The 25,635-nt window shown below is 44.9% G+C and overlaps 2 protein-coding genes across 2 annotated transcripts in view; both read right to left on the bottom strand.

The window, feature by feature from the left end:
- LOC118837815 (protein-arginine deiminase type-3) overlaps positions 1-2,199 on the bottom strand; it is a 53,495-nt gene extending 51,296 nt beyond the window's left edge. The window contains exon 1 of the mRNA XM_036744915.1: positions 2,108-2,199. Coding sequence (XP_036600810.1) covers positions 2,108-2,199 — 92 coding nt within the window. The remainder of the gene's footprint in view (positions 1-2,107) is intronic.
- A 9,807-nt stretch (positions 2,200-12,006) lies between these two features.
- Positions 12,007-25,635, bottom strand: part of LOC118837816 (protein-arginine deiminase type-1-like) — a 59,254-nt gene continuing 45,625 nt past the window's right edge. The window contains exons 15-19 of the mRNA XM_036744916.1: positions 23,997-24,141; positions 22,681-22,774; positions 15,769-15,851; positions 13,924-14,049; positions 12,007-12,529 (exon numbers count right to left, since the gene is read on the bottom strand). Coding sequence (XP_036600811.1) covers positions 12,296-12,529; positions 13,924-14,049; positions 15,769-15,851; positions 22,681-22,774; positions 23,997-24,141 — 682 coding nt within the window. The 3' untranslated portion in view covers positions 12,007-12,295. The remainder of the gene's footprint in view (positions 12,530-13,923; positions 14,050-15,768; positions 15,852-22,680; positions 22,775-23,996; positions 24,142-25,635) is intronic.

The raw sequence follows: 25,635 nt of genomic DNA, 5'->3' as shown, positions 1-25,635 counted from the left end.
GGCAAGTCCCTTCTCACTGTGCCTCAGTCTCCACTTCTGTAAAACAAGCGGGTTGGCATTTGATGGCCTCTATGATAACCTCGGCTCCCCTGAAGAGATTCCTCAGATCCCAGGAAAAGAAAGCAAGCTTTGCTCAGGGATGACCCCGTGACCAATCCCCAGACTATACCTTTCCCAGACACAGGTCAATGAAGAGGTCACCTGATGGAGAGCAGGCAGCTGGGCCGGGTGAGTGAGGAAGCCCGAGGGCAGGCGGTGGCGCCTGTCTGCAAGGCTTCCACCCTCAATCACCCTCCCCCACAAGGGCTTCCCCAGCCCTGACTGGCTGCTTCTGATGAACTTTGCCAGCTCTTCCAACCAGCCCCCTCCCCCCTACCACTCCATCTCCTGGAAGCAGTTGGTGAAGGCTATTTCCCCTGCCCTCACCTTTAGATCCTACAACAGGAAGAAGCTATTCTAAGAGGTGCCTTTCCGAGGACATTGCCAGGGCCAATACCCAGCCCTTCCCAAAAGCTGGCTCCTCACATCCACTCTACCCAACTTAGACAACACGGCCTTCTGGCCAGTCTCCCATCATTCTTTGCAGCTGCATCTGGTCCTATCCTAGAAGTCTCAGTGGAGGAAAGAAGGCTTTGGTGCATTAGAAGGAGCATTGGACTTCAACTGGGTTTGAGTCCTGGCTCTGCCCTATACCAGCTTAGTGACCTTGTGGTCCACTTCTCTGGGACTCAGTCTTTTCATCTAGAAACTAACCCTAATAATAGCTCACATTTACGAGGCACTTTAGTTTCAGTCCCCTGGAAGGTAGGAGTTATTGGCCTCATTTTGCAGATGACAAACTGAAGGTCGGAGAGGTTTACCCAGAGTCCCAGAGCTAATAAGTTCCTGAGGAGGGATTAAGGTAAACTAGATGATCTCCCAGGTCCTCCCTTCAAACTCGTGGGGTTCAAGGGATGCTGTATGGCTCTGAGTCAGTTGCTTATCTTCTCTGAGACTCAGGTTCGTCGTCTATAAAATGGGCACAAAAATATTTGCATATGTAAATGGAGCATCCTCTCCATCAGACCATCCCCCAGGCAGAAGCTGTGGGAGGCACCTTCCACCAGGGTGGATGGGGCGCCTTTTCCCCAGGAACTCTAAGAAGCCAATTGGGGGAGAGGCAGGGCAGGGTTTGGAGGCCCCTCCACAGCTGTGATTGCATCCTGTCGCAAGGCCCAGGCTCCAAGGCGTGAGAAAGCCCCTAAAGCTTGCCCCCCAGACTTAGGAGTGGGACAAGCTTGGATCCCAGCAGGTTCCTAACGTGGGCACTGCACACCAGAACTTGCCCTGCCGATCTCTGGGACTTTCTGACTCCAGGATCAACCTTGCCTCTGCCAGTTCTTCTCAAAGGTTTGTGTAGTTTTGTTTGTTTGTATTTTTAAGAAAAATGATTGTTTCAAGTAAGAGGTGTAGTGGGAAGAGCCCAAGGCTGGGAGTCAAAAGACCTCCCCTCCAATTTAATCAGAGCTTTATGACTTTGGACAAATCACCTCTTAGCTTTAGTCTGATCATTTGAACAAAGATGGGGTTGAGCATGGTGGTGCCTAAGATTCTTTGTTCATTGATCTTCTGTGTTCTAGGGCTCCTTCCATCTTTAACAGTCTATATTCTGCTATCTCACCCAGCTCTGACATTCTCTGTTCGAAGTTCAAAAACCCCTTTCAGTTCTGACTTTCTACGGTCTAAGGTCTTTTCCTGCTCCGATACTCTATTTTCCTATGATGCTGCCATTAGTCAAAGCTTCCAGGCTTGCTCAAGATGCAATCATTCTGTGGTTTGGCCACCATTCCTAGACCACAGACCAGGTGAGAACAGCCAAACCAAGAATTAATTCCCCTCATTATTACAAAATGCCAACCACCACAGAGAAATTACCTTGATGAATCCTCACCCACCCCCACCCCCTCTCTCTTCATTTCCAACCTCCCCTCCTATCTCCTTAGGAGCAGTAGGGTCCCAAGTGGGTTGGGAGCTCCCAGGGGAAGACTGCAGACCAGTTTTCAGGAGAAAAGCTCATATCTCTCTTCCAGATCCCAGGCACTCCCTGCGCCCAGTCTGGCCTTCTTACCCATAAATATCCACCAGTGTTTCCACTCCTGCCACACACACAGCGCTGGTGGGATGCTCCAGGGACACTCGGACTATCCTCTGGAGGGACATGATGAATCCCCACCAGGCTCCAGCCAGTGTCCCCACTGCCCCAAAGGCCAAGCATGATTCCATTTAAAGGCCAGCCTAGGGTCCAGGAACCGTCCTCTTCTTTTTCAAAGATGGAAGTTCATTGGTCGTCATCTTATCCCTCCCAGTAGCTCAGGCTCAGAATTGGCTGTAGGGTGCCTCTCATTTACATATGAACCAGTTGCCCTGTGCAACCTAATTATACCCCTAAGGGGAGCGAGCAGGTACCCGCCCAGAGATGCCTACAGTTGGGGCTTCTTGATTGTGGCACCCGGTACTGAACTTTTTGTTCCTGGCTGGGGTGAGGGAAAGTAAGGTGGGATGCAGAAAGTCAAGAGCCCACTGGACCTGAACTGGGGGCATTGGAATGCTGCTGGCTTTGTCTTTGAACCAGATGCTTCTGGAGGGTGTTTGTCTAAGCAGGCATGAAATTCATAGATCACAAAGTCTATGAGTCCGAAAGGACCTCAGAGAGGCCATCTGGTCCAACTGGTCCCTCACCAAGAATCCTCTCTCCAACACGTTGGATATGGCGGTCACCCAGCCTTCCCTCTAAGACTGAGGGATAAACCCACTCTCTCCTCAAGCAGTCCATTCACTTCTGGACACCTCTATTCCTTAGGAAATGTTCGTCATTCATTAAGCCTAAATCTGCCTCCTTACTTTTGCCTCCTTGGGCCTCTGGGGCCAAGCAGAACAAAATTAATCCATCTTCTTCGTGACAATCCCCTAAATATTGAAGACAGCTATCATATCCCTTCAACTACTTGTGTCCTGTTTACAGCTAGGTCCCGATTCATGTGAATAATGAATCCTGTATTCTATATACTCAAATGTGTGCATGTTGTCTTCCCAGAGGGAATGTGAGAAGGCAGATTGTTTTGGTTTTTTGTCCTTGTGTCCCAAGTATCTAGCAAAGTTCTTGGCACACAGTAGGTGATTAATAAAAAAAAAAACAACTTTTCAATTAAGTGAGTCTCCCTAAGCCTTCTCTTCTCCAGGCTAAGCATCACAAGTTCCTTTATCTGATCCTCATATAGGGTGCTCCCCAGTCTCCTCCCCATCTGAGCCATCCTGCTCTGGATGTGTTCCATTTAGTCAATATCCCTTCTCAAATATGGTGGCCCAAAAGTGAACTGGCCTTTGACCAGGCCAGAGTATAGCAGGACTGCACTCTTCCCTCATTCTGTACCCTGTACCTATCATATGGAGCCAGATTTACATTTGCTTTTTTTGATTGCCATACGACACTGTTAAACTTTTGAAGTTCATTCACACCCCAACATAATCTAAATCTTGTCTAGCCATAAATTCTCATCCCACCCATTATGCTTGTACAGTTGATTTTTTTGGATGAAAATGTAAAACATCACATTTATCCCCATAAAATTTCATCTTTTCTTAGTAGTGAAGAGACCTTAAAATATAGAATATTGATATAGATTGGGGGAATCTTCTTATATAAAATGCCAGAGCTCAAAGGGACCTTAGAGTCTATTTGGTCCATTCCTCTCCTTTTACAGATGAAAAAACTGAGGACCAGGGAAGGGAAGGGACTTGCCCAAAATCTCACAATAAGTTAGTAGCATAACTATGATTACAATCCAAGCCTCCTGACTCCTGCTCCAACCCTTTCCCACTGTACCACACCAGGCTGATATTTATTTAAGGACTCTGCTCACAACTTACCTGGCCCAATCTTAAGTCAATTTAAATTATCTCAGTTTTTTCAACAGCTAAATGGATTTCTTAAGACTGGTTGTCCCAGCTCCAGGGGCAGAAGTCAGCAGCAAATGGTTCTAGTTGGTGAGAAAAACTACTGACTCTGGCCACAGGTTTGGAGAATTCACCATGTGTGAAGCACCTTTCTCAATTCCCAACCTCTCCCACTGCTAGTGCCTTCCTTCAGAGATTTTTCTTGTTGTTCAGTTGTGTCTGACTTCATAATCCCATTTGGGGTTTTCTTGGCAAAGACACTAGAGTGTTTTGCCATTTCCTTCTCCAACTCATTTTACACATGAGGAAACTGAGGTAAACAGGGTGAAGTGACTTGCCCAAGATCCCTCAGAAATTACCTTCTATTTATACTATATCTTGTGTGTGTATATATATGTATAGATACGTGTATATATATATGTGTGTATATATATGCGTGTGTATATATATATATATGTGTGTGTGTATATATATATATATATATATGTATATAGTTATTTACCTGTTGTCTGTTCCATTAGAATGAGAGCTGCTTGAAGGCAGGGACTTTGTTTTTGCCTTTCTTTGTATTCTCCGTGCTTAGCACAGCACCTGGCACATAGTAAGAACTTAATTAAATGCTTGTTGACTGACTAACTGATCCCCTCAGAGTGGACGTTTTCCCAGTAGCCAGTAGGCAAGTCTGCCCATCAAAAATTGTGAAGTAGGAGAGGTTTGTCTTCATTATCCTCAGTCTCCCTTTCCTGTGCCCTAGTACTTCTTCCCCCTCCCCCAATTACCTCAGGTCAATTAATCAATCAATGAGCATTTATTAAAGCACCTACTATGTGCCAGTCACTATACTAAGGATTGGGTGTACCGAGAAAGGCAAAATCAGTTTCTGCCCTCAAGGAGCTTATGATCTAAAAGGGGAGACAACAATCTATCTACAGGATAAATAGGAAATAATTAATAGAGGGGAGGGAAAGGTTTCCTATAGAAGGTGGGATTTTAGTTGGCACCTGAAGGAAGCCAGGGAAGACAGGAGTCAGAGGTGAGGAGGGAGGGCATTTCAGGCATGCAGGAGAGCCAGACACTGAAAATGCCCAGAGATAAGAAATAGTAGCCTTTTGGTTAGAACAGCAAGTAAGCCAAAGTGACTGGATCAGAGTACACGTCTGTGGGGTATAAGGTATAAGAAAACTAGAAATGTAAGGTAGGATTAGGCTATAAAGAGCTTTGAATGCCAAACAAAATATTTGGATTTGATACTGGAAGTGATAGGGTGCCAAAGGAGTTTATTGAGTATGGGGACCACATAGCTGGATCTGCATTTTAGGAAAATCACTTTGGTGATTGGATGGAGGACTGCCAGTATCAACTCACATTACATCAGATGCCCAGTATCCCCACCACTCCCTCTATGTTCTCAAGCCTGTTCCCAAGAAAGGAAAAGCTCAATTATTTCATGTTAAAATGCAAATGGTTGATAACTCAGATTACTGCCCCTCTCAGGGAGATTTAAATTTTAACAAGGATCAAAGCTTTATAATAGCCTATCAATCAGAGGATGTCTCAACAAGTTGGGGTACGTGAGCATAGCAGAATATTAATGTACCTAAGGAATTATTAAAATAATGAATACAGAGAAGCATGGAAGACTTGTATGAACTGATGGAAGGTGAAGTTAAGCAGAATCAGGAAAATGAAATACACAAGGATTTTGACTTGTTAACAGAATTTCAAATGTAGTCTGGATAGGACTGGTCTATCCTGTGAATAACCAGAGCCATACAAAGGAGGCCAGGAACAGGAATGCCAGGAAACAAGAAGCAGTTTAATTAATTACTCTCACAGTGGGGAATCGGTCTGCAGACCTTTGAAGCTCTCCTGAGGAGACTAGAGTAAATGCACATTTTATATACCTAAATCATAAGTGGGGAAAGGGGGAATCACAACACAACCATCTCCAGGGCCTGAGTGGCTTCCCATGACAAGCCCGCGAGTACAGGACAATACAGGTGTTCTTGAGTCCTGTGGGAACAGTATTGTTTCAAGTCGTGGGGATCGTGATCACTTGGTGGGGCACAGAACCACAGTTCTGTGATGGGAACAGGTTCTACAGTCTTTGACTTGATTTACTTAAGGTACCCAGACACAGGAATGTAGTGATTGTGAGAACATTGTGGAGGATTTGGCTGATCATTTCAATTGGTGTTGTGAGTTTCTGACTCCCAAGCCCGAAAAGGCAGCTCTGAGAAATCTAAATTATTAGTATGCTCATTACACACATCATAATTCCCTTCACAGATTATACGAACCCAAAGAACAATAGCAAAACAAGTGACTCTAAATGCCATGGAATTTTAACGATCAAACTTGACCCCCACCCCAAAAAAAGAGCCATGAGAAGGTACATTCAGGGGCAAGTAGGTGGTATAGTGGGTAGCGCACTGTCCCTGGAGTCAGGAGGAACTAAGTTCAAATCCAGCCTCAGACACTTACTACCTGTGTGACCCTGGGAAAGTCACTAAACCCTGATTGCAGAGAAAGACAGAGAGAGAGAGAGAGAGAGAGAGAGAGAGAGAGACACAGAGAGACAGAGAGAAACAGAGAGACAGAGAGACAGACAGAGAGAGAGACAGAAAGAGACAGAGACAGAGACAAAGAGAGAGACAGACAGAGACAGAGACAGACAGACAGAGAGACAGAGACAGAAAGAGACAGAGAGAGAGAGAGACAGAGACAGAGACAAAGAGAGAGACAGACAGAGACAGACAGACAGAGAGACAGAGAGAGACAGAGACAGAGAGACAGGGAGAGAGACAGAGACAGAGAGAGAAAGAGACAGAGAGAGACAGAGAGAGAGAGGGAGGGAGAGAGACAGAGACACAGAGAGAGAGGGCACCTCCACCTCTTCTTCAAAGAGGTGGGGGACAATGGGTTTGGAACACTGACTATAATGCCATACTTTTTGGATGTTTTGGTTAATTTTAATGAAACTTTTTCCTCTCTTTTTTTCTTTGTTATAAGGGTTGGCTCTGGGGGCAGAGGAGAAGAGGTATACATTGGCAAAAGTGGGTGATATAAAAATAAAAGATAAAATTGTATTTCTTTAAAAGCCTTAAACTACAGGAATAGAAATCTTACATTGGGATTTCAGGCACCATTGAGGCAGGTGAGAAGGGGATTGGGAGGCGGCAATGGCAGCGGTTTGGCTAAACTTGCCCTTCTTGGTATCAGTAGCATTACGCACAATGTCTAGATTAGTAAAAGTGTCTAATACACACTTGATTGGCTGACTGGATGTTCATCCGGTATATACCTTCTCCCTTCCCATTTGACTGTAAGTTTCTTGAGGACAGGGACTCTGTCTTTTTTCTTCTTTTTATCCCCAGACATTATGTCTAACGCAGTACCTTGCACAGAGTAAGCAATGAATAACTCTCTGCTGCCAGGGTGGTGCTTGAAGCCTTTGTGACTTAGTGGGGTGCCAGGGCTTTTGCTTCACTGATGTATCCCTCAGGGAGCCAGGGTCCCTTCCACACCACAAGGAGGAATCAGGAGAAGACTTTGTGGAGGGCACGGATGGGCTGAAATCTGTGCCTCTGAAGGGACTTCTAATGGATGAGATCACAGTAAAATTTGGATGTTTGGCTATTCAAGGGATTAGATTTAGACCTGGAAGAGACCTCAAAAGTCCTACCCATTCCTTTTTTATTTCATAGAAGAGGAAACTGTGGCCCAAGGGGTGAAGCATTTTGTCCAAAGAAGAAGAGGAAAAACCAGAACCCAGCTCCTTGGACTCCAAATCCAGTATTTTTCCCCAGTATACTCTTCTACATTTGGCAGGAGAGAGCCCTAGGAATGGTTGGGTATTTGCCCAGCCTGCCCAAGAGAAATACCCCAGCCCTTCGGGCCAGGGAGGAGAAAAGTTTCCTCCCATCTCCCCTTTCCCCTAGCCCCAAAACAAAACAAAACAAAAAAACCTCAGGTCCCCTCTGAGATGGAGGAGATAAGCAGATGGAGGAGGCTGGGAAGAGATGAAGAGAGATCCACTCCTCCCAAGATAATCATCAACAGGGTGGGACACACCTAGAGGGCAATGGGGCATGTGCCCAGGGTCCTCTGGGATAAGCTGCATGCTTGGCACTTTGTGGATAATGGGTGGGAGGGGGGAGGGAGAAAGAGGAAATCTCAGCACAATGGATATGATGCTCTTCAAGGTGGCACCCTTACATAGAGGCGGGTCAGCAGAGTGGAAAGAATGCTAGATTTGAAGTCAATGGAGATGGGTTCAAATCTCCATTGTGCTAGCTTGTGTGACCTTGAGCACCTGGGTACAAGACTTCAGTCTCACCAGCATGCCCATACCCTTCTCTTCTAAATTAATAGGTTGGTCAATGGTCCCTTGTGATTCTAGATCTTATGATCCTAATTAAAAGAGCATGGGACAGGAAGTCGGGCGAAACATTTACTAGCTGCCTGACCCTGGGCAAGACCACTTGTCTGACTGTCAGGTTCCTTATGTGTGAAATGGAGATAATCATAGTTGCAAGAGCATGGCATCGATCCTGACCTTTGACAAGTCTCTTAGCTTCTCTGAGCCTCAGTTTCTCCATCTGTAAAATGAGGGAGTTGGACAAGATGACCTCTGAAGAGCCTTCCAGCTCTGATTCTATGATCCTATGACTTGGAATGAAGGAGACCTTCATTCAAACCCTGTCTCCAATACTTAGTAGCCGTGGGGGTCACAGGGCAAGTCACTCAACCTCCCTGAGACTCAGTTTCCTCATTGGGAAAGTAGTAGCTGCCTCACAGGACCATGAAGCTCCAATGAGATGTTTGTAAAGGGCTTTGCAAATTTGAAATCACCATATAAATGTTAACTGTTGTTGGTAATGACAGCACCAAGCTGCCAGTTCTCACTGGGAGGAAAGGAAATGATGGGTTTTGCTCCATACAGATGGGGGCAGTAGCAGTTGGGCTGGGCTGGGCTGGGAGGTGGAGATGTGGGGAACAGGAAAAGAGAACACAATTTGGGTGGGCACCGCCAGGGTCTTGCTTCCCACTTCCAAACCCCCTTTGGACGCCCAGTGACTGACCCTGAATCAGAGAGGAGTGTGTTTATGCTTTTATTAATCACCTAGAAGGTGGTGGCCTCCTCATCGACCATCATCCCACAACATTCTCAGAATAGACTTCCTGAGGATCCCCACCAAGAGGGGATCCCTGGGAGACAGCCCCAGGTCTGTGCACTAGGGAGTGAGTGGCTCAGAGGGCAGCCAGCTTTCCCTCCCCACCTTCTCCTCCTTCTCTCACATAAACCATTGCACCACCCTCCCAAGTCTTGGCATGAAAGGAGAGAACTCTCTCTGATGGAGGCCCCTTAGGGAAGATCCCAACCATTCTAATCATCCCCTTCCCCACACTTTCAGATACATGATGCCTTCTTTTGTCTCCTGGTTCCACTGGGATCTTTCCTGACCAAAAGCTGGGTTGGGGTGGGAGTGGGGGAGGGTGGGGCTGGGGATAAGTGGGAATAAGGAATATTCACTGTATCACCAGGACTTGTTCATTTCCAAACTGCCCCCTGGCCTACCAGCATCTTCAGAGGCACCACAAGTGGAACAATGGAAACTGCCCTGCACCAGAAGATTGGATTCTAGTCTCAACTCTGCCAAGAACTCTTTTCGGGACATTAGGCAAAAATGATACAGTAGAAAAGAATCCCAGTTTTGGAACCAAGGGATGTGGGTTCCTCTCCTGCCTCTCACTTAACATCCTGCATCATCTTGAACAAGCCACTTAACCTGAGCCTCAGTTTCTAAATCTGTAAAATGAGGAAGTTGGAATAGATGGGCAGGGGTTGGGGGAGAGCAACTGGCTTCCACTTCTAGATCTGAGAATCTGTGGATTTTTTCTCTCTAGACCTCAATTTTCTACGTCCATAAAATGTGGGAGGGAAAGATTTGGAAGGATATAGGTGATTTCTAAGAGTCCTCCAGCTCTGCCATCCTGTGTTCTAAGGGCCCTCCCAGTTCTGATATTCTGTGTCCCTGGGCTCCTAGTAGTTTAATAGAAGTATGGGAACAAGAGGAATAATGAGAAGAAGAGGCATCTGCAGCTGATCCTGAGTAGGCTTCCTCTGCTGGAATCTTGCCTTTCAGAGCAGAGAAGCAGCCTCCCAGGCCAAGTTAGGTTTGCTCGATCCTTCCAGATCTCTAAGACTCTGGAGTAAGAAGACCTGAGTTCAAAATTCCACCTATGTGACCTTGGACAAGTTATATAACCTCAGTGGGCCTCAATTTACTCATTTGTAAAAATGGAGGAGTTGGGCTAGCTGACCTCTAAAGCTTTTACAGCTCTGGACCTTCCATTCTAAGATCCTATGACCAGCAACCTCTCTCTTGCTCTGGGATCCATATCAGGTTTACTCCCTGGGCCACTGAGATAGAAACTTGAACTATGTGCACGGTCCTGGCCCTGATGAACTGAGACAGAGAAAGATCTTTCCCCCTCCCATTGCCTACAGAAAGAAGAGGAATAATTAAGGAAAATTAGAAGGAATTAAGTCCTGCCTTCTTAGATAACTCAGTGTGTTTCCCCCCTTTCTGAACATCTGAAGTTTCCAACCCTCCACCTCTGGAAGGATCCATTTTAGTGGGAAGAGAACTGGCCTTGGAGTCAGGAAATGTTAGTGCAGATCTGGGTTCCATCTTGCTGGTATGACTCTGAACAAATCATTTCCTCAGGTCAAGCCTTAATTCCATCATTTATAAAATGGAGAAGATAATCACACACCCCTACCCACTACCACCTAGGGTTTCATTTTGGAAAGAGAAATGGAGCTGACTTCTTGTCATTACTTTTCTATCTGAAACCCATGCCAAGACAACTCAGTTAGTAGTCATAGCAGCCCGAGGCTCAAAACAGCCTGATCAGGAATTCCTGGGACTGGGTGAGCCCTTGGTCTTCAATCTGTGTTCCATAACAGCAGCAGGAGCCCCCACAGGTTAGTGTAGGGGTGAGGGTGGGTAGAGGGAGGGTGGGAAGAGAGTGAAATGATTCAAGCTGGACACACAAAGCTTCATGCTTGCCCCGGCCAGCCCTTCCCAAGGCTCCTCAGCCCCCTACTTGACTTGGGCTTTCTCCTCCAGACCAGCTGTGAGCACTCAGCCCTTTGGGGCCAGAAACAGACTGTGTCCATAATTAGAGGATCCCCCCCACTGTAAGTAGCAATCACTGCACCTGGGAACAGAGTTAACTATTATATTAAAGGGGTATTTTTTGTTATTGTCTTTTGTAGGACCTTTCCCTTCATTCATCCGATGGGCTAAAAGTGGAGTGAGAACCAGAGTGCATTGAGGCAGGAAAAAGAGAGAAACTGAGGCATCCATAGGCTCTGCTTTGGGACAAGATCCACTGCGGGAGGAAGCAGCAGGCTGGCTAGCATCAGACCCATACCACTAAAGTCTGTCGGGTTCTAGCTAAGGGTAGTACCACAACTTGGAAGATAAGAAACTTGTGTTGTAGAGGAGCAAGCGGTAAGGACAATTTAGATTCGATGTTGGGAAAAAGCTTCGTAAGAATATGAGTTGTCCCAGAGAGGTGTGGGCTGGCCTCAGGAGGGTAGTGAGTTCCCCCTCAGTGAAAATTCAAGTAGAAGCTTCCACTGATGACTCCTTGGGGGTGTTGTAGAGGAGATCCTTATTCATTCATTCTGGATTAGGGTAGGTGGCTTCTCAGGTTCTCTCCAACTCTGAGAGTCTTTGGTTCTGTGATCTGGAGTCCTGGCTCTGCCATTAGCTTGAGGTATGACCTTGGGAAGTCACTTCCCCATTCTGGGTCTCAGTTCTTCTCTTCTGTAAAATGAGAACATTGAATCTTATCCAGCTCTAAGATTCCATGATCCTGCATGAATCCTGGAACTGGAAAAATCTGAACACACCAGCTGATTCCATCCAGCATGGTATATACACACACACACACATACATACACACACACACACACACACACACACACACACACACATACACACACACAATAGGCTAGTTGGTTCCTTTAGGTCTAGAATAGAATACAAGGTCTGTTAAGTTTCTTTGAGAAAAACCAATTGGACTTGGAGAGAAAAGGCAAAAAGAAGAACTGAGGAAACATCTTCTTTGAAGATTGGATGGGCCAGATAGGGTCATCCTTCACCAAGAAGAAAGTGAAGAATCCTCATGATATCCTATAGTGATGGTTAGGGCCTGGTGACACGGAACCCATGCTGTAGATGCTGTTGGTGGCCTCTTTCCAAGACAGGTGGGCAATCCTCTCCCCATGCTGATGCTCCTGTGAGGAAGAAGGGAAGGAGGAGATGGCAGGAGGGGAGCCAGCTCAGGGAATCATGTTCCACCACTTAAAAGAGAAGGGCTTCCGTCGGACATTGGTACCACAATGGATCTCGCCCATTAACACGTGGTAGGAGAGGTAATCATCGATAAAGATACACTTGAGTCCCAGCGGATGCAGCAAGTCCTGGACCTTCTCCTCTAGACAGCAGCGCCCATTAATGATGGGTCCAAAGGGCTTGGGAATCCCCAGGAACTTCCCCAGGACAATCATGTTTACCTGTAATGGGAAGAGACAGAGGAAGTGACATAGAGACCATACCCAGAAGGTGAGGGTTCACCAGTTGAGTCTACCATTGGGTTCTAGGTCTCTAGTTTAGGATAATAATAAGACAGGAGACCTGGGTCCAAGTCCTGGTTCTCCTGCATACAAGGTGTGTGAGTTGCTTCCCTTCCCTGGATCTCAGTTTCCCCAACTGTCAAATTGAAGAGCAGGACTAGATTTAAGATCCTTTCAGCTCTAACACTGTATGAGACTATGAATCTCTCCCCACCCCCTGTCTCTGAACATTCGCAGATAGTTTCCTAGTGGGATCCAGGCCTCTAATGGACTCTTCAACTTAGCTGATAAGATCAACTCCCAGCCCCTCCCAAGAGTGACACACTCACTAAGGCCTCTGCTTCCCAGTGAGATCACATCACCACATCTAGCATGTCAGCTCCCCTTGGTTAATTAGTGCCTGGCCAACAAAAGGCAGCCCAGCTTCCTAAGCAGGCAAGAAGGCAGGGAAGAGCTGAGGAAGCAGCAGGAGTGACCCACTCCCATGGGTCCAAGAACTCACAGTCCCCGAATTATAGTAACTCAGATTGGAAGGGCCCTTGGAGGCCAATTAATCCAATCTCCATCTGTAAAATACAGTCATCCATTCTGTTTTTGAAGGTCTCCAGGACAGGCCACACAAGACCTCCCGGAAGTAGTCCATTTCACTTTGGGAGATCTCTTATGATTAGGAAGTTGGGTTTGCCTTTTTTCCTTCCTTTGAAGAGAAATCTTCCCTGTCTGCAGCATCACTTGCTCCTAATTCTGCCCCTGAAACCAAGCAGAAAAAGTCCAGCCCCTCCTCCACATAGCTGCTCTTTAGACATATTCGCCCTCCATCTTCTCTTCTCTAAACTCAACATCCCTAATTCCTTTTCATCTGGGATCACAGATTAAGAGCTGAAAGGGACCTTAGGGGTCATTTTGTCCAACCCTCTCATTTTACAGATGAGGAAACCGAGGCCCAAATGCCTTGCCCAAGGTCCCACAGGCAGCCAGGATTTGAACCCAAGTCTTATAACTCCAGATTTAGTTCTCTTTCCACTGCGACAAAGAGAGGCAGTGAATCAATCTGAAATCGATTCTGGGGAAAATCCAGAAAAATTCATGGGGTGGGGGGCAACCCTTGATGGGTTTTTCTCCCCAATTTTTCTGGCTCTTCCTATGTTTTAACCTCTTCCCACTAAGTTACTTTCTGAATTTTTTTTCAATTTAGACCTCGTCCCCCTCCTTCAGGCTTCTTCTCCCTCCCCCTCCTCCCGTGCTTCTGCTGAAGCTGGGGACTATGTAGTTTGGGGTCCTGCCCCAAGAGAGGAGGAAGGATTCTCTCTCACAGCTTATGCCAGCTGCCTCACCATGTCAGGGAAGAAGGCCTCTGCATAGGAGTCACTGATCTTGAAGAGCTGGGGGATGTCGATGATGTCGCGCTCCGATAGGCCCAGCTCCCGTTTTAGGACCTCGCGGTTCCAGTCAATGCATTTCTGATCAGAGGAAGTCAGCAAGAAGTGGATGGGGAGGGAATGGAGAATGAGTACCATCAGATCTAGAGCCAGAAGGAACTTTCAAGATGACCTTATCTCCTACCCGCTCATTTTCCAAAGGAGAAAACCAAGTTCCAGATGTAAAATGAGTTGCCCAAGGTCACACAGTGAGGTGACAGCAGAGCTTACATTCAAACCCAGGATGTTGGATGCCAACTCCTCCAAATCCTCTTTCCACTACTCTAAATCTCTGGCTCCCACCAATAAAAACAGAAAAAGGAAGGAAAGTCTTGTTCCTCAACCAGGGGGCTTCTGGGAGTATCCAGCACACTGTGCTGGGAGGAAACAGGGCTAGGAAAGTAGACCCTGCCCTAGACCCACCTCACCAATCCATCCTAAGGCTGCTCCTTCCACCAAGGTCTTCCTCTCCCCACACACACTGGACCCACCACCACCACCACATTCCCCCAATAGGGGTCCATTTTTATTAACTCTAGCTCTCCTTCCCTGGTTTCCTTATCAGATCCAGTCCCCAATGGGTTTCCCCAACAACAACCCCAGATACGTTCCCTGACCCTAGGATTTTTTTTACCCACTCCAGGAGCCCTTCCCCCAAAGCTACCTCTTTCTCTTCTCCCCCTCTCCTGTGACATTCAAGGCAAACCCCACCTAACCCTGGGAGTCCTGATCATGCTAGGGCTATGGGAAGGGGGAGAGGAAAAGTGGGGAAAGAGAAAGGGGAAACGACTCCATTCTAAGCCATAACAAAGGTGAAATGACTGGGACTTTGCCCCCAGGGTGCCTGATTTATAGGGTGCTAACCACACTCAAAGTCTTTCAGCCGTATAGGAACAACAGATCTCAGCATCTAATTAATAAGAATAATAAGTTAAAATAGCAAGCTACCAGATGGTGGGCATAGATGTCCCCCATCCCACCCTGCTGCCCCCCCCACCTTGACATATGTAATGGCCTCCTCAGAAGTAACTGGCCCAGCAGACAGTATCCTAGGATCTTTGCACCCTGCCCTCACTGGGGGGGGGGGGGGGGTGTGATCTGTCATCATATTTCCCATGCCAAAAAATGAGGACATACTTCTGGCCACTTGCCAAGAGCACAAAGATTCCTAGTTATGTCTCTGTCCTTTGTGGATAGAAGGGAAGCAATCTCACAGTTTGAGCTTAAGTCTTTGAATCTACATGGTCACCTTTGCCTTTACTTTAGGGAGGTCCCTAAGTTGGGGAGCTATGTGTCTCCCTCCTGGGTAGGAGATTTCTAGTGATGGAATGTATGTCTTCCTTCCTCATACTGGGAGATTCTTGAGAGCAGGAGTTATGTATCCCCTATTAGATTGAGAATGCCCTGAGGGCAGGAACTGAATCTTCCCCCACTAGGCTGAGGATTCCCTGAGGGCAGAACCTGTATCTCCTCCCTACCCCCACCTGGGGGTTCTCTGAGGACCAAGACTATATCTTTCCCCCTCAGACTAAGAACTGTCCAAGGGCAGATACAAAGCCTTTCCTTTCAGGTTGATGGCTCCCAGAAGGCAGGACTTGTGTCTCCTTTGGACTACCATACTCCCCCATACATCCCCCATAAGCTCTCCCAAGTACCCTGGACAGTGCCAGTAAGACCATTTCATCAGGAGGAGGGTTTCAAGACTAATTACTCTTCTCATTACAAGAAGACCCTCCTTCCCCACCTCAGTAGGTCCCTTACCTGGGCATAGAGATTGTCACTCCTAAGGCTTTTGTCTTTCAGCATCTCATCAATGGTTATTTTTTTCTTTCCTTTTTTCAATCCTGCAAGAGAGAAGCCATAGAGTTAGCCTTGAATATGGGGTTCCTTAATATGGACCAGGATTGTCTTGAGACTAAACAAGGGATCTGAAACTGGGATGAGATGAAGTAGGAAGATGAAGGGAACAAATGGAACTGAACTCTGGTTGCAGGAAAGAGACAGCAGTAAATTTCTAGTGGGACGTGAAGGTGAAGAATCAGGTTTTTTTGTTCAGACTTATGATTTCAGTGGTCTGGGAAACTCCCAGTGTGTAAACACCCTGCACTGATGCAAGCCCTCATCTTAGAATTCAGAGCTAGAAGTAACATACCTTAGAAACCATCTAGTATATTCCCCTCATTCTATTTCTAAAATGTCTTCTTGATGTCTTTTGTCCTTATATCATAGTCATTGCCCTCCCCCATATTAAACTTTTTTTTGAAAACAAAGGAAAAGAAAAGCAATTAAGGAAAAACATCCAATGTGGTGACCATATATGATGACATATTTGCCATTTCTTACTACACCATAGTATTCCATTACATCCATGCACCACTTTTTCAGTCATTTCCCAGCAGATGGGCAGTCACTTTGTGGCTACCAGAATGAATACTACTATGAATATTTTGGAATCACTTGTATGTTTGTTTTTATCTTTACCTTGTTGGGTCAAATGCCCAGTAGGGGCATCACTGACTCAAAGGGAATGAACAGTATGATTACTTTCCTTTTTTAATTTGAAAGTGAAATGAAGTATGAGTGGATCTCTTCATAACTCAACTCACCAGTGGTGTATTGGTGTGCCTGGCTTCCTACAGCCCCTCCAGCATTAATTGTTCCCATCATTTGGGATATTTTACAATTCACATGGTACTTTCATACTATTAGTGATTGGAGCCCTTTTCTGTCTGATCATTTATTATTTTCAGTTCTTTTGAAAACTGCTTATATCCTTTTACTACTTACCTATTGAAGAATGATTTTTGGTGCTGTATCAATTCTCTGTGTATTTTAGATATCAGATATCTCATTTTTAGAGGTGGAAACTGAGGCCCAGAGAGGAAGAGTGACTTTATCAAGGTCACATAGCTAGCTGGTAAGTAGCACAACTAGGATTAAAAAAGGCCCTCTGTCATTACTCTTTCCAGCCCAGCAAGCTGCCTGCCCTTTTGTTGGGTGGGAGCCAGAAACAAACCTGACTGGAGAGAGCAGGGAGTCAGGGGTGGGGATAGGAGGAAGTCACTTTTTTGAATGCAGGCTCCCTGCTCTTTGAGGAGCACCTCCTCTTCCCCCCACCCCAAGGAAAACTTTCTAAATCAAGCTGTCTTGGGCCAAAATATCCACTTCTATAGGTATAAATGTTACTCCTAGATCCCCCTGGGACAGTAAAAGTATTGGTAGTGATAGTGGTTGTGGTAGTAGCACATTAGCAGTAGCAGTGTAGTAATAGTAGTAGTAAGTAGTAGTAGCAGTGGTAGTGGTGGTAGTGATGGTGGTAGTCATCATTGTCATCACCATCATCATCATCATCTCATTCACATCTTTTTGATGTAGCCCAGATTGAAATGACCCTGGACAAGTCACCGTCTTGCTAATGTTCTTTTATATTTAATGTTCTGACCCTCACTGAACAGATGGATATAATAACTGCTTTCTTTTAGTTGAATAAAAGTGTTGGGATGTGAGCTCATCTCCAGTCTCAAGGAAGACACTCTCTGAACAACTCCAGGAGCACACAGAATTATGGGAAGAATAGAGACTTCATCTTGTTCCCACATGGGTTTGATTTCTTATGCCAGGTTGGAGTATTTTGAAAATTTTTGTTCCACATAGCTTGGAAACTATCAATATTTGATATAATGACATCTATTAAAACCATCGCTCTTAAATATTTATGGATCAATGTAAAATCTGGGTGACTGTGGGCAGAAGGTCAATCTGTGATAAGTATCTGATTCCAATACATTTTACTGGCTAAACTCATAAAGGTATTTTGATATCTACACCAATAGTCTGACAATCTGACATCTGTTAATATTTTTATTGTAAGTATTGAGAGATAGTATGTCATAGCAGAGAGCCAACCTCATAGACAGGAAGTTCTGGGTTAAGGCCTGCTCTGGCACATACTTGCTGTATAACCCTGAATAAGTCATTTACTTTCTCAGCAACTCTAGGCAACCTTCTATGACTATAAGTTTTTAAAAAGGTGACAAACTGTATTGGTAAAATTCACTAGACCAATAAAATCCCGAGTCTAGTCCCTATTCCTATTAATTTCTTCTTTTCATCTTTTTCATGGAATTAAGATAGAAATGGTCCTAAAGCAAGTCACTAAGTTTGTTGTTATTGCTTTGTATTTGAAAATCTGAATCCAAGAAGACAGATTCAACCTCAAGGATATAGTGCGATAGAAAGAATGCCAGCTCTTAAGTCAAAGGACCCACCCAAGGTCATACAGCTAGTGTGAGTTTAAGGCCAGATTTGAGTATAATTCTTCCTGATTCCAGATCAGGCACTCTAACCACTATGCAACCTAGCTGCCTCTAATCACTGAGGTGAGAAACAGAAGGAACATTGCCATGGAATATACTACAGACCACTTAGCCAGCAGGAGGAAATAGATGAGAACAACATGAAAAAGATCCCAAACCTGGCTCAGAGCTACAACATAGCAGTAACGGTACTTCAATTATATAGCCATCTGCTGAGTCTCTCTTAACCAAAAGCAGAGCAGCAAATCAATCTTTGGCTTGTCTCAATAACTTTATCCTTCAAAAGGTGGAGGAAGCAGCAAGGGAGATTACTGTTAGAATCTGATTATGACCAAAAAGATGGAATGAGTCACTGGGGCCAAAATTATGGGAATCTCGGGGAGAAAAGGACACTCTGTCTTATAATTTGTGATAGAGAAGGGGAGGAAAGCTGGACACAATCAGAGATGATCCCACAATTTGGGGATGGAAGATTTAAAAAAGTTTAGAGAAAGGCTATATCCTAGAGGGAAATCCAGCCCAAACAGAATGGGAAACTGTCAAGAATTCAGAATGAATTCTGAAGACCTTATGGATAAGTACTTGACCTAGTACTTCAGTGATAGAGAGAACAATTTGTTGAAGAAATTTCATCCATCAAGGCACGTTAGCACATTTGCTGTAACTTTGTGTCTTAGAAAATTGCTTCAGGGCACTGAGAGGTTAAGACTTGTCCAGGATCACACAGTCACAACGTGTCAGAGGCAGAGCTTGAAGCCAGTTCTTCCTGGCTCTGAGGCTAGTTCTCTCATCACTAACTTCATCACACTCTCTTTTTTCTGAGGACACAGAGACATTCTTTCTTTCTTCCTTCCTTCCTCCCTCCCTTCCTTCCTTTCTTCCTTCCTTTCTTTCTTTCTTTCATTCTTTCTTTCTTTTTTCTTTCACAATTGGGGTTAAATGACTTGTCCAGGGTGACATAGCTACTAAGTGTCTGAGACCAGATTTGAACTCAGGTCCTCTTGACTTCAAGGTTAGCATTCTACCCACTGCACCGCCTAGCTGCCCCTGAACAATTTCAATGAGGAAGAAAACAAAGTGCTGACTATGGGTGATCAAGTAATCCATACAGATTTTTAAAAGACATAATGAAAAGATAAAACAAAGGCAGATAACAGGATGAATACAAAAGCCTGATACAGTCTTATAATAGCAAAATGATTCTGCTGGGCAAAAGAACTTGGAATATAACTAAGAATCACCTACCCAGCAAAACTGAGTATAATCCTTCAGGGGGAAAATGGACATTAATGAGATAAAGGACTTTCAAGCATTCTTGATGAAAAGATCAGAGTATTAGGGTAGTTAGAAAGAGAATATATATACAGACGGCACAGGTGTGAGTTGAATATGAAGGGATGATATCTAAAAAGTAAAACTAATGGTTGAGAGAGGAATGTATTGGGAGAAAGAGAAAGGGAGAGGTAGAATGGGGTAAATTATCTCACATAAAAGAGGAAATAAAAAGCTTTTACAGTGGAGGGGAAGAGGGGGGAGGTGAGGGGGAGTGAGTGAACCTTACTCTCATGAGAATTGGCTCAAAGAGGGGATACTATACACACACAATTGGGTTTAGAAATCTATCTTACCCTACAGGAAAGTAGGAGGGGAAAGGGATAAGACAAGGGAAGGTGTGATAGAAGGGAGAGCAGATTGGCGGAGGGGGTAGTTGGAAGCTAAGCACTTTTGAGGAGGGACAGGGTGAAAGGAGAGAGAGAATAGAATAAAAGGGGAAGGGAGAATAAAATGGAGGGAATTATAGTTCTCGTGGTTTTTTCCTTTTGTTCTGATTCTTCTTTCACAACATGACCAAGGTGGAAATATGTTTAATATGATTGTACATGTATGGCCTATATCAGATTGCATGCCGTCTTGGGGAGGGGGGAGAAAAAATTTGTAACTCAAAATCTTATAAAAGTGAATGCTGAAAACTATCTTTAGATGTAATTGGAAAAAATAAGATACTATTAAGTGAGAAAAAATAAAACAAACAATATTGTCTTGGTAGTAAGCACTTAATAAATGCTTTTTCATTTAAAAAAAAGAATAGTATAATGAATGCTAAAACTCAAAATGCATTGGGTCAGCTAGGTGGTATAGTGGACAGAATGCTGGGTCTGGATTCAGGAAGATCTGAGTTCAAATCCAGCTTCAAACATTTACTAGCTGTGTGAAGCTGAGCAAGTCACTGCACCACTTTTGCCTCTATTTCCTCATCTGTAAAATGGGGATAATAGCACCTCCCTCCCAGGGTTGTTGTGAGGGTCAAAGAGCTTAGCACAGGGCCTGGCACATAGTAAGTGCTATCATTATTAAATTAATGCTAATGACAATTTTTAAAAAAAGGCCTTCTTAGATTGGGAGCAAAAAGAAGACCAAATGAAAGACAGGACCGTTGCTCACGGCGGACAGGATAGTCAAATGAACAACAGAGAAAAAGAAGGCAGGACTGCCCAACTTTCTATTTTCTCTGCCAAAGAAAACTCTCTTCAGCTTAGGAAGTTTAAACAAAGATGGCTAACAGGGTGGAAACAGCAAGAGAGCGCTTAGCTGCCCTCAGTGAGTTTAAGTTTCCAGGTCTGGATGAACTATGTATGTTTCAGGAGACTAAAAGAGATGTCAGAGTTGATTGCTAAGCTGTTGTCTGTGGTGCCTGAAAAACTTTGGAGGGGTAGCTAGGTGGCACAGTGAATAAAGCACCAGCCCTGGAGTCAGGAGGACCTGAGTTCAAATCCGGCCTTAGACACTTGACACTAACTATCTGTGTGACCTTGGGCAAGTCACTTAACCCCAATTGCCTTGCTTTCCCCCCTCCAAAAAAACTTTGGAAAACAGGAGAAAGTTGTCTCAAAATTCTAGATATGAAAAATGTCCCATTTTTTTCAAGGAAGAGGAAAGAGCCTTCAAACTTTAAGCAAGTGAGTTCAACTTAGATTTCTGGCAAAATTCTAGAGGCCACTATTAGAAAGACAGTCTGTGAAAGCTAAGAAAGGATGTGGTGATCATGGAGAGCTGGCATGTCTTCAGTCAAAACATGCCAGCCTCACTTCCTTTCCTTATTTCATAGGGTAACCAAACAGGTGGATCAAGGACATGGAATATCTGGATATCATCCAAGCATCTGCCAGTCTTTCAGATGGAAAGAGATGGCTTAGATAAGAGAGGGAATGAGAACTAGTTGAATGGCTCAAAAAGAAACCACTCATTGTTTGATCTCAGCTCGAAGGAAGGTCTCCAGCAGAGTGCCACCCTCCACTCAAGGATCTCTCTTTGACCATGTGCTCCTTCAATGTTTTTATTGATGACCTAAATGAAGGTCCAGTTGGAATAATTATTAAATTTCTAGATGACACCAACCTGGGAGTGGCAACTAACATGTTACATAACAGAGTTGGAAACCAAAAAGTACTAGGCAGACTAACAATCTGTCCTTAAATTTACTTATCTGTGTCAAGGTTGCATCCCACAACTTGGGACTCAATAAATTTGGTCCAACTCGGTAATTCTTGTGCTATGGGCTCTGTCCCCTCTTGAGTCTTCAGCCTCATTTTGCAAATATCTAAACTGAAGTACGGTTGCCCCAAACTCACAGATCAAATTGGAGCACAGCAGGAGAACCCAAGCAACCCAGTGTCTCCATTTTCATTTCATTGCTTTCCCTACATTCATTGATGCTTTCCTTTCCAAATTCATATTTATTCTCCTCTCTTCTCCAGTTCTTTCTACTTTCTCACTGCAGATCTTCCTGCCTTCTTCCATTTCTCCCCTATCTTTTATATGAGGAAAGACCTAAAAAAGACTCTCTCCCACTTGGGAAATAGTGTGACCCAGAAGACCTGAGTTCAGATCTTGCCTCAGACACTTTATTTTAGAAGGCCAAGTCACCTAACTCTCTAGGTCTCACTTTCCTCATCCGTAAAAGAAGGGGCTCATAGTTGAAGGCCTTTAAGGTCCCATCAGGCCTTAAAGCTATCTATGGTACCATGATCCTATGACCCTGGATTTGTTATCTGGGAAAGCACATGGAAGTTCTGGGTTCTAATTCCCCAAAGAGTCACCAGTATGCCTCATGGCCTGAGGCAAGTTTACCAGCTTCTCTAATCCACAGATCCTTGCCCCTGTGAAGGGAGAATCATCATCCCTCAGTCCCAAACAGGGATGTTTGGTGGACTAATTAAAGTTTGTTCCACATCCCAAGAGATCCTTAGATGCAGCTGGTATGTTAATGTTGGACCCAGTGATTATGCGATGTTTATGAAACACAAAGAGATCAAAAGATGAAAGGGGCAAGATATGATTATGTTTAATAGCAACTCACCTTCAAATTGGGCAGCAGTCCCATGGCCCTCATCCTTCTTCTCTTCAAAGAGTTTGAAGCAAGCATTGGGACTGGCCAGGAGCAGCCTGAAACCCTGCCAGGGAGAGAGGACACTTCAGTCACAAATTTATAATTGGAAGGGCCCCTGAAACCTAAAATGTATGAGTTGAGAGGAGCCTTAGAAGAGAGAATGTCAGAGTTAGGAGGGGCTTTAGAATACAGAATGTCAGAGCTGGGAAGGCTTTAGAACCCAGAATGTCAGAGCTGGGAGGGCCCATAGAATACAGAATGTCAGAGCTGGGAGGGCCCATAGAATGTAGAGTGTCAGAGCTGGGAGGGCCTTAGAACCCAGAATGTCAGAGCTGGGAGGGCCCATAGAACCCAGAATGTCAGAACTGGGAGGGCCCATAGAACACAGAATGTCAGAGCTGGACGGGACCTTAGAACACAGAATGTCAGAGTTGGGAGGAACCTCAGAACACAGAATGTCAGAGCTGGGAGGGTCTTTAGAACACAGAAGGTCAGAGCTGGGAGAGACCTTAAAACATAGGATATTAGAAGTGGAAGAATCCTTAAAGTTAATTTAGCCCACCCTCCTCAATTTACAGAAGGGGAAACTGAGGCTCGGGGAGGAAAAGTTACTTGCCCAAGGTCGTACAAGTAATAAGTAAGGTCCCTCAAGGAAATATTCTTTTTTTAAAAATGCATTAACTCTGAGCTACTTGGCCAAAGGCAAGTCTTTGAGAAGAGCCAGAATAGCCCTCCATTGCTGCAGAACTCAGAGAAGAATCTGCCTCCTCTAGGAAGCCTTTCATAATTGCCATCCCCTAGCTCTGTTGCCACCTTCCCCCTATCTGCTGTGGTATCGAGTCATGACTAGGCTTTATTGTACAAAAGGCAAATTCAGTTGAATGTGGGAGCAATGTATAGGACAGTCTACCCTGGGTACATTTGCGCCAAAAGATAGGGTGGATAGCATGAACAATAATCCCCAACTCTTAACCACTGGCTGGTAGAAAGTGAGAAGGAGACAGGCACAAGGAGAGTTAAGAGCACCTGGGTGTGTAGCCAGGACTTGGTGAAGGACCAGGGGTAGTTTTGGCCATGTGGCGTAGTTCTATAGAGGCTCTTGAGACAAAGGCAGGAAATGTGCCCTATTGCTTTCAGCACCCTGGACAAAGCTCCATTAGCCCTGCCTTTTTCCTGTTCTTCTGGAACATATAACTTGATGCTACTTTGTTTAAATTTGCCTATGTATAGTTACCATGCTAGTCATCCAAGCTGAGGAGGGAAAGAAGAGGCTGGGGACACTGTACCTTCTGTCCAGGGGCAGGAACAAAGCTGAGGAATTCATCCACGTGCCCCACGCTTAACCAGTCAGAATAGAGCTCCACCGGTTCCTGCACTTTCTGGGCGTACAGGAAGTTCCTGACGACTTTGGCCATCCGGCGGCCACCTGACCTAGCTCCAAGAGGGATAAATCATTGTCACAGCAAAACAGGACAGGTGTGAATCCTGCCAACCTACAGAGGGTCCCCTTATGTATTAGTCCGTCCATAGACAAATCTGCCAACATGCGATTATTGTCACCTTTGTATTTTTCTCCCTGGAAACTCCATCCAGAAAGGACCCGAAATCATAAGCCCCAGACCCCTCTGATGCGACGCCCTCACTCGGACACTTTGTCCTTTATTTATTCAATAGCTCATTCACATTCTTTCTTCCCCTCCTTTTCACTCTAATTTTCTTTCTCTTATCCTTTCCTCTTTTGTCCTCTTTTCTCTGATTTTTTATTCTCTTTTTCCTCTCCTCTCCTTTCTTTAACATTCTTTTCTTCTCTTCACAAAGATAGGTGGCACAGTGGATAGACCACTGGGCCTGGAGTCAGGAAGACCTGAGTTCAAAGCCAGCCTCAGATACTTACCAGCAGTGTGACCCTGGACAAGTCACTTAACCTCTATATGCCTCAGTTTCCTCAACTCTAAAATGAGAATAATGGCACCTCCCAGAGTTGTTATGATGATCAAAGGAGATAATTTGTAAAGGCACTTAGCGCAGTGCCTGGCACATAGTAAGGTGCTTATTAAATGTTTCTTCCCTTCCCCCCTCCTCAAAGGTCCTCTACTCACTACTCCTCTCTTATTTTTTTTCCAAAAAGAGAATATGATATAGGGGAAGAGAGAGAATATGAGATGGAAGGAGAGGTAACTCTCAGAATTATCTAGAAACTCAAATAAAGAAGAGAAAAAATTACTAGAGAAGATAGGTGGATAGCCTCACCTCAAAGAGGGAGAGTAACTAACATGCCTAAGGTTACACAACCAAAACAGGATTATTATGGATGTGTCACATCTATTGGTCTTCTAACCATCGAACCAAAAATCAGGATTTCTTTGTGTGAGGTCTGGGATTCTTCCTCGGGTAAGGAAGTGATGGCAAGGGCACGCCAGGGGAAGGAGTGTGACAGAAGCCAAAAGAGAAAGACAGTGAGGAGGCATGGAGGGGGATCTGTGGGAAAAGGGAGTGAGGACAGAAAAATGATTTTTATTCATTGAAACGAATTCATTTAACTATAAATAGTTGCTAAACAAGTTTGTGTGGGTGTATTGGTGCTCTATATTGTTTTCAGTGAAACATTTAAAAACATTTCAGTACTAAAAGTTAACAAATAAGAAGGAAAATTACTAAAAATTAAGAGCAAATAGAAAGGAAGGAAGGAGAGAAGGAAGGGAAGGAGGGAGGGAGAGAAGAAAGGAAGGGAAGGAGGGAGGGAGAGAAGGAAGGAAAGGAGGGAGGGAGAGAGGGAAGGAGGGAGGGAGAGAAGGAAGGAAAGGAGGGAGGGAGAGAGGGAAGGAGGGAGGGAGGAAAGAAGGAATTAGGTGCTGGACCTGGCTGACTGAGGAGAGAACAGAGAGTCTTTAAGAAATCATCCAGTCCAGTCCCCTACCTTCAGGA

This window comes from Trichosurus vulpecula, chromosome 2 (assembly GCF_011100635.1).
Source record: "Trichosurus vulpecula isolate mTriVul1 chromosome 2, mTriVul1.pri, whole genome shotgun sequence".
NCBI classification, from domain to species: domain Eukaryota; kingdom Metazoa; phylum Chordata; class Mammalia; order Diprotodontia; family Phalangeridae; genus Trichosurus; species Trichosurus vulpecula.
This window is presented reverse-complemented; position numbering and strand designations above follow the sequence as displayed.